The sequence below is a fragment of the Prosopis cineraria genome, unplaced genomic scaffold, assembly GCF_029017545.1.
Source record: "Prosopis cineraria cultivar Desert tree isolate PC_DT_omini unplaced genomic scaffold, ASM2901754v1 PC9, whole genome shotgun sequence".
Lineage (NCBI taxonomy): Eukaryota > Viridiplantae > Streptophyta > Magnoliopsida > Fabales > Fabaceae > Prosopis > Prosopis cineraria.
This window is the reverse complement of record NW_026555340.1, coordinates 21,419,026-21,437,438: the sequence shown is the minus strand read 5'-3', so window position 1 is coordinate 21,437,438 and position 18,413 is coordinate 21,419,026. Positions and strand designations below refer to the sequence as shown.

Below are 18,413 nucleotides of genomic sequence, written 5' to 3'. Positions count from 1 at the left end.
TGAACTTGACCCAAACAAGTCAAACAACATGAAAACAAAGAACATATTTATCATGTTTTCTCAACTTTTTAGTTTTTTTTAATATTTTATATTAAAAGGCTGAAAAAAATAATTCGCAACTATGATTAAGCTTATGGACTAAGTTACTAAATTCTTACCCTAAAAGAAAACTATAACTATAAATAAATTATGAGGCAAGGGGGTAAAAATATTCAAAAAATTGTTGGTTAGGAACATCCAATGATATTTTCAAAGTTATTTTTTTGATACAATTATGATCAAATCGTTAAATTTTTAGATTCACAATATAATAATCAACATTATTGACTTTTAACTATTTGATTATAGATATATCAAAAAAATAACTTTATGCATACTTGTGCACTCTTTTTCATTTTAAACTATTGAATGTTTCTCACTTTTTTTAAACACGTGTAAAATTATTTTATCTTTACACTTGCCATCAATCTAAATACTTTTTCTTACTGTAAATACCACTTGTCACCAATCTAAACACTTTCTTCCTATAAGTAGAAAGACTTGAAGTTTCCCAATTGCAATAAGGAGAGGAGTAAGATAGAGGAAAGTGGATATTGAGAGATCAAATTGTGTTATTAGGAAAATGGAAGAGTGAAAGTGCATCACTTTTTACTTGTAGGAGTTTCTTTTTCTATTCATTCCCTCCTATACTCTTTATCTTCTTCATTTTGATGCACATTCACATATTTATATGTTGCAATTGTCATTATACCTATAGATAGGTAGATGCATACATTATATTATATTATTAAATAACATGTATATTGTATATGCTTATATGTACCGTTGTAATTATCATTCTGTTAACCAAGCGTTTAAGTGCTAACTGACTTGGTTACGCACCTAGTATATATATACGTTGCTTACAATAATAAAATGTGAAATGATTCACTCTTTTCAATATCTCCTTCTCTGAAACCTTTTCTTAATCACTTGGTTACCAAAAAAAAAAAAAAACAGAATAATAATTACAACCATACACGTAAGCTTATACATTTTTATTTAATAATATCTCTAATACATAACACATGCATCTATTTTTTTCATTAAAAATTTTCAAACAAAAACTTTTTTTTTTTTTTGGATCCAAGTGGATTGAATCATTTCATTTGTCTCTGACATGACATGTTTATGACAACCTCATATTCTATCAGCATTAGCATTTACATAGATTTGGTCTAATCAAGCATTGATCCTTTGCTGCACCTTCCAGAGTAACGTGAAATACCATCAATTATACATAATCCACCTGAGCTCTAATTTATTTCATATTTGCACATACAAAAAAAAAATGCATCTCCGAGGATCTTCTCTTGCAAGTTTACAGAATTTAAGTAAAACATTGATAAGAGAAGATTTCAATTCAAAAAATGAATCTTGAATAGAAACATAACACCATAAGGATTTTCATTTAAATTAGATGCAATGAGTTCATTAGTGCTTCTATTCTATACAAAATTGTTGCCCAAATGAGGCTCACGTAAATTATTCATGTCATTTTCATTATTTTTATCATGGATTTACTGTATCATCAAACACAATAATTATCAATAGAAGAGCAAACATTACTACGATTAACTCCTTGGCATTCTTTAAAAATGTGCAAGTAGCGTTCACTTCTTGAATCAAATTCCATTTCCCATATTACAGTAAAATTTATATTTATGTATTTACATATATTTATACTTATGAAACACTTGACGGTATCATGATAGCAAAATTCCAACACTTTTTATATGAAAAAAATTTTAAAAATCTATAAAAAATATTTTAACAAAAGCTATTATTAATTATGGGTTGTGAAAGTAAAAACTGTACCATTTAATGAAGAGTTATGTTATTTCAAAGACACTTCCTTGTCCATAAGAGGAAAGTTTCTACCATGTTAATTGGTAGTCTCTTCCAACAATCACAGAAGATAAAAGCAAACTATCCCTTTATAAAAGTCATTATTAAAACACATCATTTTTATTTTGACATCAAAATAATACGACTACTTATCAAATATAAATGATGTCAATAATAAAAGCACTCATCAAATAATTTTTACTAAACACAAGCTGAAACTTATAATGCCTTTGATGAAATTCCATTCAGAGAAAGGGGAAGAACAGAAGAAAATAGTTCTACAAACGGAAATCTGCAGCAATCCCAAACCTTTCATGTCAGTAAAAACATTGACAGAAAATCTCCTAGATGTCTAAAATACTAAGATGATAAACTAATTTGTCCCTATCAGTTCAAAAGAATAGTTGGACTCCTTAGTACTATCGTAGCAGTTACCAATGAAACCAATGCTTGGTTAAATGTGGTTTACAACTTGAGGATTAATTAGCTGCAAATCAAGTCTCAATACCCCTCCTAGTAGCAGGACATGAAAGAAGGAAGAGGAGGGAGGAGAGGAAATAAAGATTTACAAAAAGGAGAGAGAGGAGGAATTCCAAGAGAAGACAAGCACTTTATTGCACAACTTAATCGGTGGATGCAGATTTGTTTGTTAAGTCATGTAGCTCTCGGTCCTGCTGTTTCTTCAGGTAACCCTGGGCAGTTGAATTCACTATCTTGATGAAGAAATTCATAAGCATCAGCCACACAACCGTGTTCCAGATCAAAGAGAATGAGAGATCCCACTTTCCACCCTGAATGTAACAAGATAGACCCTAAAAGAAATTAGAATGTATGCAATAAACCAACATGAAGACTTTTAAGTTGTCATACACAACTGAATAGTTCAGAACTCAAGTATGTGATGTTTATAGGCTAGACATGCATGTGAAATTAATTGGAAAATACTGCCCTTGTTAAAGGGATGTCTATATCTGCAAAAATTGAGAAATTCAGAGAATGTTATTTCCCAATTTCAAGTAACTATGTTTTATAAGCAAATAAACAAACTTGGGCCATCAGCTTTGATGATGGGCTTATGCCTGACACCTAAGAATTTATCGGACTTCGGCCCAAACAGATCAATGGGTACCTGGATTTTTTGAGGGGAACCTTGATGGGGTGCCTTCATATACTTTTCTCTGACAGCCTTGAGCTTCGCAATCACACCAGGCACAACGGAAGCAAAACCAGGAATATGGCTAACAACCCAGATGAACTCATTCTCTATCCAATCAAGAAGTTGATTGTTGCAGATTAAGATGATAAATACTGTCTGTACAATGAGAACATAATATATGAACCTCTCGAAAGCGGGATATGTAGGTTCACACTTTGCGGCAGTTAAACAGGTAAAACAAAACATTTCTTTAGATTGAATATCAATGCAAGAGATCAACAAGAGTTCCCTCTATAGCAGAGCATAATTGTATTTGTTATAACTAAAGCAAGGAAATATACCCAGTAACACAGAGTCGTGTCTAAATAATTAAAATTTAAACAAACCTGTATGTGAGTTTTAATAAGTGCCTTTCCAATCAAGGTTGGGAGAAAGAATTTCCAAAACGGAATCCCAAATTGTCCGCACATGATGCCAGCAAGGTCAAATAGAGGATTTGGTACCTGAAATAAAAAAGTTAAGGCAGCTCACATGCAGATACAAACAATGCTATTTTAAAATCAGATACACCTCGAACATAACCACCACCATTTTAATTTCTCAATCCCAATTTCTAATTAATAAAAATCACAACAATCTGAACCAAGAAATCATCCACTCTAGAAAACTGATACGTTAATGCAAGGGTTCGGTCAATGCTCATAAACCAATTTTACTGCTGTGTATAAAAGTGCAAACTAAACGACCCAATTTGATCAATAAGGAAAAGTTGATTTCAAAGGGCCAAAAACATATGCATTCTCTATGACCAGAATCAGGTAAAAAATGGTCGACAAATCAATCATTCAATGACTATGATGGAACCATTAATGAGATGAACCGTTGAAGACCATAATGACCAACAGTCTAAAACAAAAATTAAGGGACCTTAACGCAAAAGCATAGTAAATTGACTCATTTAAGTTTTCATCTAATCACCTTAAGTTAATCATCCTTTGTCTAGTTACCACATGCTAAGGGCAAGTCAAAGAATATCCCACTTTGATATGAGCATAAAATGATGACCATTATTTCCTATATCTCAACTCTCCCAAAAAAAAAAATTAGAATCAAATGTAAATTGCCCGTTATCGTCTCAGTGATCATCAAGGAAGACTCAAATGCCTGGTCTGAAAGAAAAATGTCAATGAAGATTATGAACTATTACATGGTGGAGTGCATACAACAGTAAAGAGCCCCAATGTCATTAAAAAAATAATAATAAATACATAAAAAGGCAACTAATATTAAAAGTTAGCAACATATAAAGAAATTCCACCTATAGAAGAAGCACCAAAATGTACAGGAAAAGGTCAAGCTGGTAATGTAGAAAAGGTCCATACTAACCGAAGCAAGCACTAAAATGGTAAGGAAGTTCAAATGTTGGGAGTGTGAAAGGAGCCACAGCTTGATTTTATTCAAGTGGGTGGCCATAAACCCTTTATTTTCAGTATCCAACTCTTCCATGGCTTCAACAATCTTCCCAGACTCCCGTGCTACAGGAATATGATTGTTAGAATCATGCACAAACAAGTTCCCAAAACAGAGAACTAAATGACCAAAAAATGGCATCACAAAGTATTTTTATCAGAATGGAAAAGCTAATGACATAAATTGGAGAAGCAAATGGCCAAAATTTCTTGGGCAAAGGTGGTGAAGAATACAGGATTAAAGTCAAATGGTATAAGAACTGATCTGAAGAAGAAGCAAGAGATAGAAATGGATTCAATCCCACATATGTCATCCATAAATTGGAGGAGAGATAGGCTTGGCTATAACTACTGTCATATACAATAACTTTCAAACATATTAAAATGCACTTGCTGTATTAACTCTGTCCAATCACAAAGAAATTTCTGCAACACATGATGGAAACATAACATAAGTTTCAATAGATAAAACCATTTCAACTGGAAGCATATTGTTTCTAAAGAGTATTATAACTAGATTATTAAACTAAGAGAATGACTAGCATAACAATATATACCTGCCCTTGAGATAAAGTAAGGAGGAAGCTCCCCTATAGCTGTTCCAGCACCCCATAGAATAGCCTCCATCTGAACTTGAGGCAGAATCTTACTCAGTGGAACCCGTGAACCATGTACTGATTGGAACAATGGTGGCCCAAATTCAAAGCAGTCTTTATCAAGCCAAGAAGGACCTCTTTTCAATTGTATTGTGTCATATGGAGCACTTTTCAAATCAACTCGGCCACATTGCATTGCTTTAATTGTGAAAAATGCTATGTGAGGACCCAGATATAAGACAAAAGTGTGTAAACCAGATCCTGAGCCAATGAAAAAAATATAAGATCATTTACCATAACAGAAATAGGGGCGGAAGGTAAAAAGAAAAAATGGTTATGGCTGCAGAGTACAAAATACTAACAAAGGTATTGGTAAATCCTTAAAAGAATGATCACGCATATTTTACACAAGTGCCTCTTTTTATGTACAAATCACAAACCAATGGTGTTTCTAAACATGAATTGCATAATCAAGAATATACGTCTAGGTATGGAGATAAACTATCTTCTTGTATGGATATTTTACTTACCAAGACCAATGGAAGATGCAACACCTAAGGTAAGCCACCACAATCCAAATTGGAAATATTTAAGAAGCTCCTCGATATGCTGCAAGATTACAATAAGTTATTGCAGTCCCAAGTATTTCAACAACAGGACAAAAGATCTATCATAAATAATACAAAGGAAGTCAACAAGGTAACAAAAGTGATATGCATGAATTCTAACATCATCGCTATTGACATTGAACAAATACTGATCCCACATATTACTATAGACATCCTTTTCTGTTAATAAGATTTCTATAATTTATTGGATGTTTCAGAGGGATTTTGATCTATGTTCACCTTATCAAAGGTGCATATAGTTTGAAATCGCCAACCAAGCCTACTATGAAGGTAATAGAATATAAGATAATACCTTTTCATGAGGACCATCGATGGTCATCAGCACTATGCCAAAAGCTGCTACAAACGCACTAAGAAGCAAAAGCCACCCACCTTTTGCCAACAAATAGAATATCATCTTCTTCATAAATTCAATAACAGCTAATGTGAAGAATTTTGTTGTTTTGAATGGTTGTGTGGTTAGAGTCAAAATTTCTAGCTCCTGTTGATGCCTCTCCCGGAGACCTACAAAACAAAGAAATTTTGTTTATTAGTTCCACAGATCACGAATGCAGATTGAGTCACAACTAATTACGTGTATTGTCTAGACAGATTTGTTCAAAACTCCAGCACAAAAGGCCATATCAAATATGCCAATAAAGTCCAAGATTCCAATAATAGTGAAAGGATAGCAAAACAACTGCTTGAATAGTGACCTTCATTCTATAAGGCTAAGGTAATTTACTGTACTCCCTTCGATCCTATTTTTAAGTCATTTCTACCAACTTCACCAATACCAATACAACAAAAATAAGTGAAATTCCAAACATAACCCGCAAGTAAGAAGCAAAAAGTAAGTCAATCATATAATATTATTTTTTCTATCTTTCTCTTTCTTATTTTTTAGGGGTAATTTGGGGATTTTAATTTGAAACAAAACAATCCCATCAACAAATGACTTATAAAGTGGATCAGGTTATGCTTCTAGAAAGTGACTTATATACTGAACCGGAGGAATATATATTAAAATTGTTTCTTATTTTCGATGTGCATCATGATAACAAAGAAGCTGACTCAAACCAACCAACACCCAACTTTGGACCAATCACTCATTTGAATGCCAAGAATTTGCAATTAACTCATGTTATGCATCTCAAAGAGAATTCAGCCCAATTGAAGCAAATACAAATTAAAGAAATGGAGCACAAACCTGGAACACCCTGATCTTTTTTTCAATAGAAAAACTGAAGTATCATAGATATCTAAAAAATAATACATCAACCAAGGTTTCTTAACTTCCATCATCATCTCCCACCCCTTGAAATTTAGTGGCAATTATTACTCTCCTTTTATAGCTTCAGAATGTGGTGAATTGACCAAGTAATCTTGTTTGTGGCATGCGAACTTATCATTAAAGACTACTATTTTATATTTTCTTTAATATTTTAAAATGTTGGTTCACATCAACCGTAATGATAATATAATTTCAACCTTTTTCAATGTAAATGAATACTTGATGTGTTCTTCAACCAGCTCCATTTTCAATTCAATGAGAAAACCATGACATCAAGAGTGGCATTGCTATCTCCTTTCCAATGTCAGCAATTGGAAGTGGTAAATGCACATGGGTGAAATGCGCTTAAATTCACCCTATATTTTCTGTCTTGTCCCCACAAAATGCTCTTCCATCCCCAGGGTAATGCATTTGTTACACATCCTTTCCCTCTTTTGTGAAAATATATTTAAACCTTCCATAATGAATATAAAGGCACCACCATTTGACCTCAATATAGAACTGACATTAATGGAATTTCTAGCTAGCATTCAATGACCAAGTTAATTTGATTAAGTGCCTAAAATAGCCTTTAGTGAAGAGCGAAAAAATAGTGCACTCCCTCAAATCAGCCACCAACACCATTTCTTATTCTCATCTTCGATCATACCTCCTCCACTTGCCATTCCCAGCTGTATTGGTCCAAATGACATTACAAATGCTATCAGAAAGGAAGCCTCAATTCATAGATGTCCCATAGCTGGTGAACATATGATTCTTCACAATCTCCTAGAGAAAAAATAATAAAAGGAAAACCTCACAGTTACATTTGACCAATAGACCAAGTTATGAAATAGGTTCTTCCCCAAAGTGGAAAGAGCTCCAGTTGTTTACTCCAGTGTAAAAGGAAGTGCTCATTTCCAACTGTCATAGCTCCTAGAAGAAATAATTTCTAACCCGGAGTAAACTTAAAAAACATCTCATTCCATGGTTGTAAAACAAGAAGCACTTAGAGGATCTTAGCAATTGAATCAACTTCTATTAGGGAAGTGGGGAAGCCAGAAGAGTATTTACTCTATTCATTTTAAAGCCATTATGTTGTAGCGAGAATAATAGTTACCAAATCTTATATGGTTTCTAAGGCCACTAATATCTTATGAAACACAGAGCACTTGAATAGAATATCTGATACTGATATAAATCACATCACTTCCCTTGGCCGATTCCTTTTTCCCTCCAACCTACCCAAATAGCAAGAAACGGACCAAAAGTCCAGAATAACAAGTATTTCAATGTATGAAATATAATCATACATCTGATGATCCTGAGTGAAAGCGAGTTCATCCATTGAGGTGTTCATCCATATATATAAATAATCTAAAAACCTTCTCCAGAATTCTAACCCTTCGGAATTCCAGCTATAATTCATAAATTGGTGATTTACAATCCCAAAAAATTGAAATATAAGACTCCGTTGGAAAACAGATAGCTAAGTATAGAGAATTTCTAAGGCTGCCAAGACACCAGATAAAAACCCTTCAAGATAGCCAAGTCAACTGACTCTTTTGCACTTGTAAGTTGTCACTCTTTCCAAGTAGTCCCCCATCACATTGCAAAATCCCTCTAATGACATAGACTGATGTTAGATTAATCCCTTACGACTTAACCAAAAAAATAAGACGCTTTAATTAAAGTATGTGCTTTCTGAGAAATTTAATGAACTGAAAGACTCAATGAAACCCTCTTTGACCGCAATACTTTCAATTTGGCAAAACCACACACTCTTACAAGTTCCGACCCAGACAGATACTGGTCTCTCACGTTCTTCAAAGGTCCAAAGTTTGAAACCTATGACTTCACGCCAAACTTCCGAAACCCACACGCTCTTTTTCCCAAAATAAAATTCTACCCCAAAAAGCGCATAATCAAAACAATTGAAAGTTACGCATACAGGAATAAATCTGAAAGTAAGTATTACAAAAGAGGAGAATAGAATTACTAGAATAGTATATATTGTACTGAAATCAAACGACTTGCCTGTGATCGACATGTCAGTGCTTTCAGAAGAAGACGACGACGACGAGGAAGACGAAGCTGCGTTACTTCCAAGCCCCATTATCGCTCTCACATGCTAAATAAGAATCCCCTTTTGGTTAATTTCCTCTAGCTATATGGGTTGCGTCTTGTGACTTCACAATACGGCAACAGCAAACAAATGATTCAGAAATCAGAATAAATGTATCCTTTAAAAATAAACACCCATGTTTTCGGAGTTTGATTTTCCGAATGGTTTAAGCCAATTTTGCAGATCTAAAACTACAAAATCAAGGCTTAGTTTGAAGATCGGGCGAGGAGCCTTTGTCGTTCGCTCACTTCCGTCCCAGCGAAGCGATGGAGTTCCCCCGACGCTACCAAATTCGCATCTTAGAATTTATTTAGCTGGTTTGTTCCTTTTTTCTGATAATAACGAGGTTTGTGCAAAAGAAAAAAATAATGAATAGCGAAAATTATTGCAAAGAACCTTTTTCTTTTTTTTTTGAGCAAACTAATGCTAAGAACATGTTGAAAAATGAAAACAATATTTTATTAAAAATAATAAAAAAATATAATTTTATTTATACTTTCCTTATATTTTATTATTAATTTTTATTTTTTTTATATTTTAAATTTTTTTTATAAATAAAGTGTAAGAACTTTAAGGAATTTAAAATATTAAAAAATAAAAACTTAAAAATCTAAAATATTAAAAAAATATAGGAATCAATTACAAAACGTGAATAAAATATAAAGATTTAAAGTTATATTTTTTCAAATAGTAATTATTGAGAATGATTAAATATTAAAATATAACTTTTAAAATATAAAATTATTCTTAATCAGATTTTTTATATTTTTTAATTAAATTTTAAATTGAATTTAATAGTTACGTTATTGATAATATTAAATAAATAATATTGAATATCAAAGAAAGTGAAAAAATTCTCACGCCTTGCAGATTCACAAATTTAAATATAAGAGCAGTTAAATATCATCATCACATGATCTCAAAATCAATTCAAGTTTTTTTTTTCTTTTTTTGGTCAATCATTTCAAATTTGAATGTACAAGTGTTGCAAGCTTCCCCGCATCATCTCCAATTTGCAGGTTGGTTTACGATATATGAATGACAATAATTGTAATAATTTTTAAAACAAATATTTTTTAAAATTATATTGATTTAACAATAAATTATTTAAAAAGTAGTTATTTTTTAAAATTAATTAATTAAATTAAATGTAATACTATATTTTTTTTTTGCGTGGAACTGAAATTTACAAGACTTTATTTTAAAAAAGTCTAACTCATGTAATACTGTTAATTTAAGGTATTACTAACAGGTTTTATATTAAGATTATAATATAATATAATGGTCAATTACATTTATTTTAATCCTTCAATTTAATTTTAATTTTTATGATCCTTTACAATAAATATTATTTTTTTCATATCCTTAGCAATAATTTTCCCAACAAATACTATGTAAACTCACTTCCACTTCTATTACCATCAAAAATAATTTTGAATATCAAACAGGCTCTTAGCACTTGAGTTGGCCTCATATCATGTGATTATATTATAGGATGCCTTATTATTTAGTATTATGAATTGGATAGCATTTGATACATGATATATTTCATGTTTTACAATATTAATTTTTTACCATAAATATTAATTTTAAATAGGACAAGACTTAAATATTTAACCTTATATACTTATTGTAATTTTATCTAATCTAATCAAGGCAACTGAATTTTAATGTGTTAATAATATTAATTACAAGACTTTGTTATGAACTAAGTAATCTATAAAAAGATTTACATGTATTGATTTAATTAAAAACAAACACTTCAAATGTATAAACTTTTTCCCTTCAAACGCCAAATATTATTATTTTTTGGCCAAAAAATTTATTATATTATTATTTATATCCTTTCTAATAAATATTATTTTCTCCATGTCCTTAACAATAATTTTCTCTTATTTGTTCAATATGTACATGAAATTATTATGTAATTTTAATTTTAATTTGATTTGATATGTGTATTTATAATATTAACTAACTATAATATCTTAAATAAATTTAAAAAGAACTATGAAAGTCAGCCATCAATGACACACATACATCCTATTTAATTGAGATAAATTCAATCATTGTTGAGTTTAATTGTTGAAAAAAATGTCCTACTTAAATCCTCATAACACCTTTCTCTAAGAAAGTAAGACCAAGGTGAAATTTATTAATTATTATCATACACGGCTTGTTTGTTTTAATTTATTTTATAAAAAATTACTTATTTTTTGAAAAAAAAAATATTTTGTGAATTTTTATAATATTTATTTAAATTTTTGAAAATAATCAGAATAAAAAAAATTTTATTATTTTAAGAAACTACTTTGAGTAATTTTTAAAATAATCTAATGTGATATATGAAAGAGTGTGTTTTAATGGAAAGATATCATAAAATTTTAAAATGATATAATAATAAATTATTTTTATAAAAATTAAGAAAAATATCATAAAATTTAAAAATAACTAACTAATAATTAATTTTTTTATTATAAACAAACATAAAATAATGTTTATTTTTTATAAAATTTTTAGACTGCTTAAAAATTATTTATTTTTTAATTTTAAACAAACGGTCAACAATTTGCTTTCCACCTAACAGTTACTATGCTGTTTGAACTGGACCTTGTGGCGGCCCAAAATAGATAAGGGCCTTCTAATCATTCATTGAACAAACTAATCACAGCCCTTTAACAAGTCAGATTGATACGTGATTATGACAACCCTCCTATCCAAATAATTATTTTTTATGAACATCCAAATATTATCTGTATTATTATTTTATAAATTAAATTTAAACTTGCAGGGGGTAAACGTGTGTTGTGTGAATTTTTCTTGAAAATATTTTTTGAATGAGAGGTGGCTAGCACATAATTAAATTCATTATGTTGCTTTTTAGGGTGAATGAATGAATGAACTCATATCATGCAACTAGAATGATGCGATATCTGTAGTCTTGTTTTATTTTTTTTAATGGAATAATAAAAAATGTATAGTTTCATTTCATTTTTGTTTTTTAATTTTTTTTACATTTTAAAACTTATAATTTAATTCTTACATTTTTTTAATTTTATTTTTTTATGAAGATGTTGCATATAGGATATAAGTTTGGTGATATAATTTAAGAAAGGTTAAAGGGGTTATTTGTGATAGAAATGTACCTAATAAATTGTTTTGCACGCAAATTATTAATTTGGATGTCCGGGCTCAACTCAACTTAATCAGTCTTAAAATAATTAAAAATAAATATTTATGAAACCATAGTCATTAAGTCAATATCAAGTCTAGGCCATTATCTCCACACTTCACTTATGATGAGTGACCATGATAGAGAAAATATTTTCTAAATTCAAGAAAAATGGCGATTATGTGAATTAAACACCAAGTCAGAATCATCTATAAATATAAAAACCTTCTCTCATTAAAAGTAATTATCATCATCAACAAACTATCAATTAAATTCTTAGACTTTGTGTCTAATATTTTATTTTTTTTTATCATGTAGTTTTAGTCTTTACTTTTTTGTTGTGCAACTGGCACAACCCGTCACCTCTTTCAAAATTAAGATATCTCTGCTTCCCTAAGTTTAGATTACTTTTCTTTACTTCACATTTTAGCATCCAAGTGAACTGTGGCAAGAGAACTTAGGTTCATCACGTTTAATTGGAAGTCATATTCTTCCATCACTCTGAGACCCATGTCTTTGGTACTCCTTGCGATACCCCCTTTATTTTTGCCTAACAATTTGTGACACGCCCAGTAAGCAGTGGCGGACCTAGGACCCTGGGTCAGTGGGGGCAATCTATTTAAAAGAAAAGATAACTATTGTCATATCATAGAAAACCATACTAATGTCATGTAAAATTTATATAAAATCAAATATTTACATACCTTACAACTGTTGTCGGCGTGGTTTCATATTTTGAAACCGTGGAATAATCAATTCATTGTCAATACTGTTAAAAACATCCTTTTCAATGTAGGTCACCAAGCAATCATTCATCCATTTATTTCTCATTTGGTTGCGTAATCGATTTTTCACAATCTTCATGGCAGAGAATGCTCTTTCTACTGTTGCTATAGCAACGGGTAAAATCATTGCTAACTTCAATAGAAGATAAACAAGTGGATAAACAACATGTCTTCCCGTTTCAACTAATTTTTCTGCAAGACTATTAATATCTTTTAGAGATGTAAATTCAATACTACTATGCATATCAATTATGTAAGTCTCAAGCTGATTGTCAAGCATCACCAAATCAATTGAAGAAAAGTCATGTGGATAAAATTTGGCAAACTTAATCAATTTGCTCTTGTCAAAACTAGAGAATGAGTTGCCTGGATTTAAACAAGTCATGCAAAGGAGCAATTCAGTATTTGTCTCAGTGAAACGATCATTAAGTACCTGAAGTTGCATGTCCACAATAGTATAAAATAATTCAACTCGGTAATGATGTTCTACTGTAATATCTTGAGCTTTACCTTTGCGACGTGATCTCCCTTTAGACGAGAAAAGATCTTCCATGTTTGGAACATCAATATCATCCAAATTACAAAACAGAGTTACTTCATCCAATAAAGACTCCCATCCACTATCTCTCATAACTTATAATCGTTTCTTTGCAATGTTAACCAAATTCATGGCATTGACAATATCTTGAACTTTTCTTTGTAATGCCTGTGACAATTCATGTGAAATACCCAGTACATGTTTCATTAGATGTAAAGTAAATGCAAAATCAAAAGCTTCTATCAACTGTAAGAGACCATTAGCCTCAGCTTTTTGGTCTGCACTTGAGCCATCTTCCTTTATAATTTCAAGCACATCAATCACAGAAGAATACATTACTATTAGATTAACCAAAGTTGCATAATGAGAACTCCAACATATGTCAACTCCTCGCTTGAGACTAACTTCTTGGTTCAAGCCTCGTCCAGTGGAAATTTCTCCATTTTTAAAAGCTTCTCTAATTTTAGCTATTTGTTTTTCACGAAGCATATCAATTCTTTTACAAGAGCCCCCAACAACATTTAACAAAGTAGACACCAAATTGAAAAGAGAAGCAACTTGAATGTGATTCTCAGCAATGGCAACTAAGGTGAGTTGTAATTGATGAGCAAAGCAATGTACATAAAATGCACATGAATTTTCTTTTAAAATCAAACTTTTGAGACCACAAAATTCACCTTGCATGTTACTAGCACCATCATAACCTTGTCCACGGATGCTAGATGTACTCAACCCATATGTGCTAAACAATTTATCAATTGCCCTTTTCAATGATAAAGCTGTAGTATCCTTAACATGCATTATGCCAAGAAATCGTTCAACAATGCTTCCCTTTTTATTAACATAATGTAAAGCAACAGCCATTTGCTCTTTATTTGAATTGTCACGTGCCTCATCAACAATAATGGAAAACAATTCATTTCCAAGATCATTAATAATTGCATTAGTGGTCTCCACAGCAGTAGCATGAACAATATCCTTCTGAATTTTATGAGCAGTTAAACGACTATTTTCAGGAGCTCTGTCTAAGATAATATTTTTAATTGATTCATTATGATCAGCAAGAAACTTTAGAAGTTCAAGGAAGTTACCTCTATTAGCTGACATACATGATTCATTATGACCACGAAAAGCTAATCCTTACTTTAAAAGAAAGCGAATGCAGTCAATTGAAGCTGTCAATCACTTTCAGTATAAGTCTCGAACTTGTTCATCTTGCTTGGCAATTGCAACTTTTATGTGTTAATTTTGATTCATCAAATCTTGACATTTCTTCTAAGCAATATTGTGAGCACTATTAAGGCCTCCAACATGAGATGAGAGTCTTTCTTTTTTATTCCAATTTGTAAATCCTTCTATAACAAATGAATCACCACCAAATTGCTTCCTAAAATTAGGTCTAAAAAGGTAACAACACAAGCAAAATGCTGCATCTTTTTCTATGCTATACTCTAACCAATTGCCAAATTCATTAAACCAAGATGGACAAAATCTTCTCAAAGTCTTCCCAATTCTTCTTTGGGGAAAATTATGTTGCATAGGTTGACATGGTCCCTATTGTAAATAAACTCTTCTTATCTTATCCCTCTCATTAGGATGATAGGATGAAATTTTAATCGGTTTTCCTGGGTTCGATGGCAACCCTTCTAAAGATTGATTCTCTTGTTGTTGATAGTGGTGGTGAGGATTTGATTGATGATGTATGGATGAAGATTGATGCTCCTCACATGGCACTTTTCTCTTTAAGAATCTTTCCATATTCTTTTCAAAATTCAAATAATTTGTGATTCACCTATTGTAAATTAAAATTATCTAATCAATATACTGAAAAAAAAATATCTCATCATAAACAAATAATTAACTAAAAATAAAAATTAATTTTATAATTAACAAATAGGCATCTCATGATCCAATTATTCTTGAAATCTATTGTTTCAAGATTCAAAATAACTACTCAGTACAACTGTACAAACAAAAGCAACTCACAATCAATTAGATTTATTTATATAGTATTCTATTGCAAGCCAACATTTTGATAATCTATTACAAGCCACGTCCAAGCCACTTTTGTCACTTTAATCTTTAATATTGATGTGCAAGAGAAGTTCATTCCACCGTCAACACTTACCAACATTATCAAAAGTAAATCTATTAAATAATTATTTAAAAATTAATAAATAACTTTCCACAGTCTTCTACCCACGTGCAAGCTCTCATTTTTCAATGACTTTTCCTTCTCAAATCACTTTTTCTACAACCTTTTCATCTTTTCCCTCAATCAATCCCATTATCTCTCAATCTCATCTCTAGCTCAACTGTTCAGCTTCTCTTTTTAGTTGACTCTCCAGTTCCATGATTTTCGTTTCCCCAATCAACAGATTCAAACATGAAAGTGAAGTTTTTTCAACTCACAGCTCTTAACTGCTTGCTCTATATTCATAATCAAGGAGAAGATTCAAGAAAAACTGGAAAGTACCTGAGTTTGGCGTGTTCTTCTTTTGCTAAAGCTTGAAGCTATGGTCCTCGAAAATCCAGTTCTTCAATTCTCCTCCTGTGCGAGTCTGCCACTACTTCTCTTGCGTATGAGGCCAACCGACTGTTAGGGCACAATTTTTAAAAGCTAAGTTTTGTTAGATTTTATTATTTGAAATAATTATTGTTGAGGATGAGGTTTTGTCGTTTGGGTGAGGATCAATTGTTCATTTTTTGTTTTGTGGGCTTTGTTACAAAGACTGAATTTGGGCTAAATTTATTGCTTTGATTTGGACTAAATTTCACTGGGTTCAAAAAAAAGAGATGAGTGGGGGCAGGATGCAAAATTTACCACATATACCCATGTAAATTTTTTACTTTCAGGGGGGGCATTTGCCCACACTGACTACTACGTAGGTCCGCCACTGCCAGTAAGATACTATGTAGCAAGATGCCTAATGGAATGTGACCCAGGCTTTCTTATCACAGTTCACCCGGATGCTAAGATGCAAAGTGAGAAAAAAGTAATGTAGATGCAAGGAAGTAGAGATACATTAATTAAAGAAAGACATGGCGAGCTATGCCAGCTGCACAACAACAAAGTAAAGACTAAAATTACATGATAAAAGAAAAAAATAAAATAGTAGATGCAGAGCCTCAAAATTTGATTGATTATTTGTTAATGATGTTATCCCTTTTGATGAGAGAGGGTTGCTTTATTTATGGATAATCCTGGTTTGGTGTCCAAATTCCATGATCGCCACTTTTCTTGATTTTAGGAAGTACTTCCTCCATCGTGGTCACTCATCCTGAGTAGAGTGTGGAGATAATGGCCTAGACCTGGTATTAACTTAGTGGTTAAAGCTTTATAAATATTAATTTTTGATTATTTTAAGGCCGATTAAGTTCAGTTGAGCTTGGGCCTCCAAATTTACAATTTGAATGCAAACAAAACTTAAAGAGAAGTTTTATCAAATTGCTATAAGATTGGCCATGCTATAAAGCAATGAATGTTGGGCGTTAAAAGGACAACAAGAGCATAAAATTAGAGTAATAAAAATAAAAATATTGAGATGAATGTATGAGTATGTATGAAAAGATAAAATATGAAATAAATATATATGGAAAAAGGTAAGTGTGACACTTACTGTAGAAAAAATGATAGAAAATTATTTAAAATGATTTGGATATATTCATATTAGATCATGGGAAGCACTGATGAGAATAGTTGAATGAATAGCATTGAACTTGGTAAGGAATAATAGAAAAAGACTAAAAAAAATACTTATTAAAGTCATTGAACATGATCTCTTAATTGATAATATTTTTAAAAATTTAATTAATAATAAAGTATAATGACACACCTATGTTATTGAGGTAACGGGCAGTATTGATGATGGTAGCAATATTAATAAGCTTAATTTTATATTTTGATTTTTTGTTTTTTTTTTAACTTGACGACAAGAATTTTTATCCTTTCTTTTCTATGAGCCTATTTTCAACTATTCAACGATTCTGAGGATGATTTCATACACAAAACATAATATAACAGCAAAGAAAATACAGCTTTGTTATGGAAGTTAAGTTTACTATAAATCCCTTTCTTTTTACATTCCATTGAAGAAGAAAAGTATCTAATCATCCACGTGGAAAAGGTGCGTGGGGTGGGAAAAAGGTCAGGAAAAGTACAAACTCTGCCACTTTAATTTTCGCATCCTCTTTTCCTTTCTGAGAAGGCGAATATTTCTTTTTAACTTAAATAAAACATATTGATCATCCTTCTATTATAATTTAATTATATAAACTTACTTTTTATTTTGAAAATAAATATAAATATTTTTAAAATTAAAATATATATTATATAAATTTTCATTATACGTTTAAAATTTTATTTTATTCATTTAATTGTTAGTTAGTTGTTAAGTTTGATTTTTAAATTTTTAATTTGATCAAAATTCCCCTCTTTAATATAAAAATTTTCTAAAAATTTATATTTTCAAAATAATATTTTTTGTATACAACTTAGAAAATAAAATATTTTTTAATTATAAAATGTATTCGTTTTTGTCATATTATAAAATTTTATTATTTTAATTTTTAACAAATTTATTGAAACTTATTTATTTATATTTTAGAATTGCTAAAAATATATTTTTTTCATCACATCACATAAAATGATATATGTTCAAGAGATTATAGAAATAATTTAAATTCAAAATTTAAAATTTATAACCATGTTTTTTACAATTAACTTATCTAATTGCCAAAATAATATACTTTTGAATTAATTAGGGTGAAGGGTAAATTAGTAAATAAAATTTTTTTAATATAAATT

At 30.7% G+C, this 18,413-nt stretch overlaps 1 protein-coding gene and 1 pseudogene across 1 annotated transcript; both read right to left on the bottom strand.

Moving 5' to 3' along the window:
- Positions 1 to 2,100: 2,100 nt before the first annotated feature.
- Positions 2,101 to 9,424, bottom strand: LOC129320350 (vacuole membrane protein KMS1-like). Its single transcript, XM_054965769.1, has 8 exons — positions 9,027 to 9,424; positions 6,030 to 6,241; positions 5,639 to 5,717; positions 5,070 to 5,369; positions 4,430 to 4,578; positions 3,430 to 3,546; positions 3,017 to 3,199; positions 2,101 to 2,678 (listed from the first exon to the last, which is right to left on the bottom strand). The coding sequence occupies exons 1-8, from the start codon at positions 9,103 to 9,105 to the stop codon at positions 2,511 to 2,513; spliced, it is 1,287 nt and encodes a 428-aa protein (XP_054821744.1). The 5' UTR covers positions 9,106 to 9,424; the 3' UTR covers positions 2,101 to 2,510.
- Positions 9,425 to 12,702: 3,278 nt separating this feature from the next.
- LOC129319660 (uncharacterized) lies at positions 12,703 to 15,364 on the bottom strand (annotated as a pseudogene).
- Positions 15,365 to 18,413: the final 3,049 nt, after the last annotated feature.

Excerpts from the sequence above, each read along its gene's own strand:
- LOC129320350 (XM_054965769.1), bottom strand. The coding sequence starts at position 9,105 with ATGGGGCTTGGAAGTAACGCAGCTTCGTCTTCCTCGTCGTCGTCGTCT. Across the intron at positions 4,579-5,069 it reads TTACTTTATCTCAAGGGCAG|CACGGGAGTCTGGGAAGATT; the intron begins GTATATATTGTT and ends ATATTCCTGTAG. Across the intron at positions 3,547-4,429 it reads CCATTTTAGTGCTTGCTTCG|GTACCAAATCCTCTATTTGA; the intron begins GTTAGTATGGAC and ends TTTTTATTTCAG.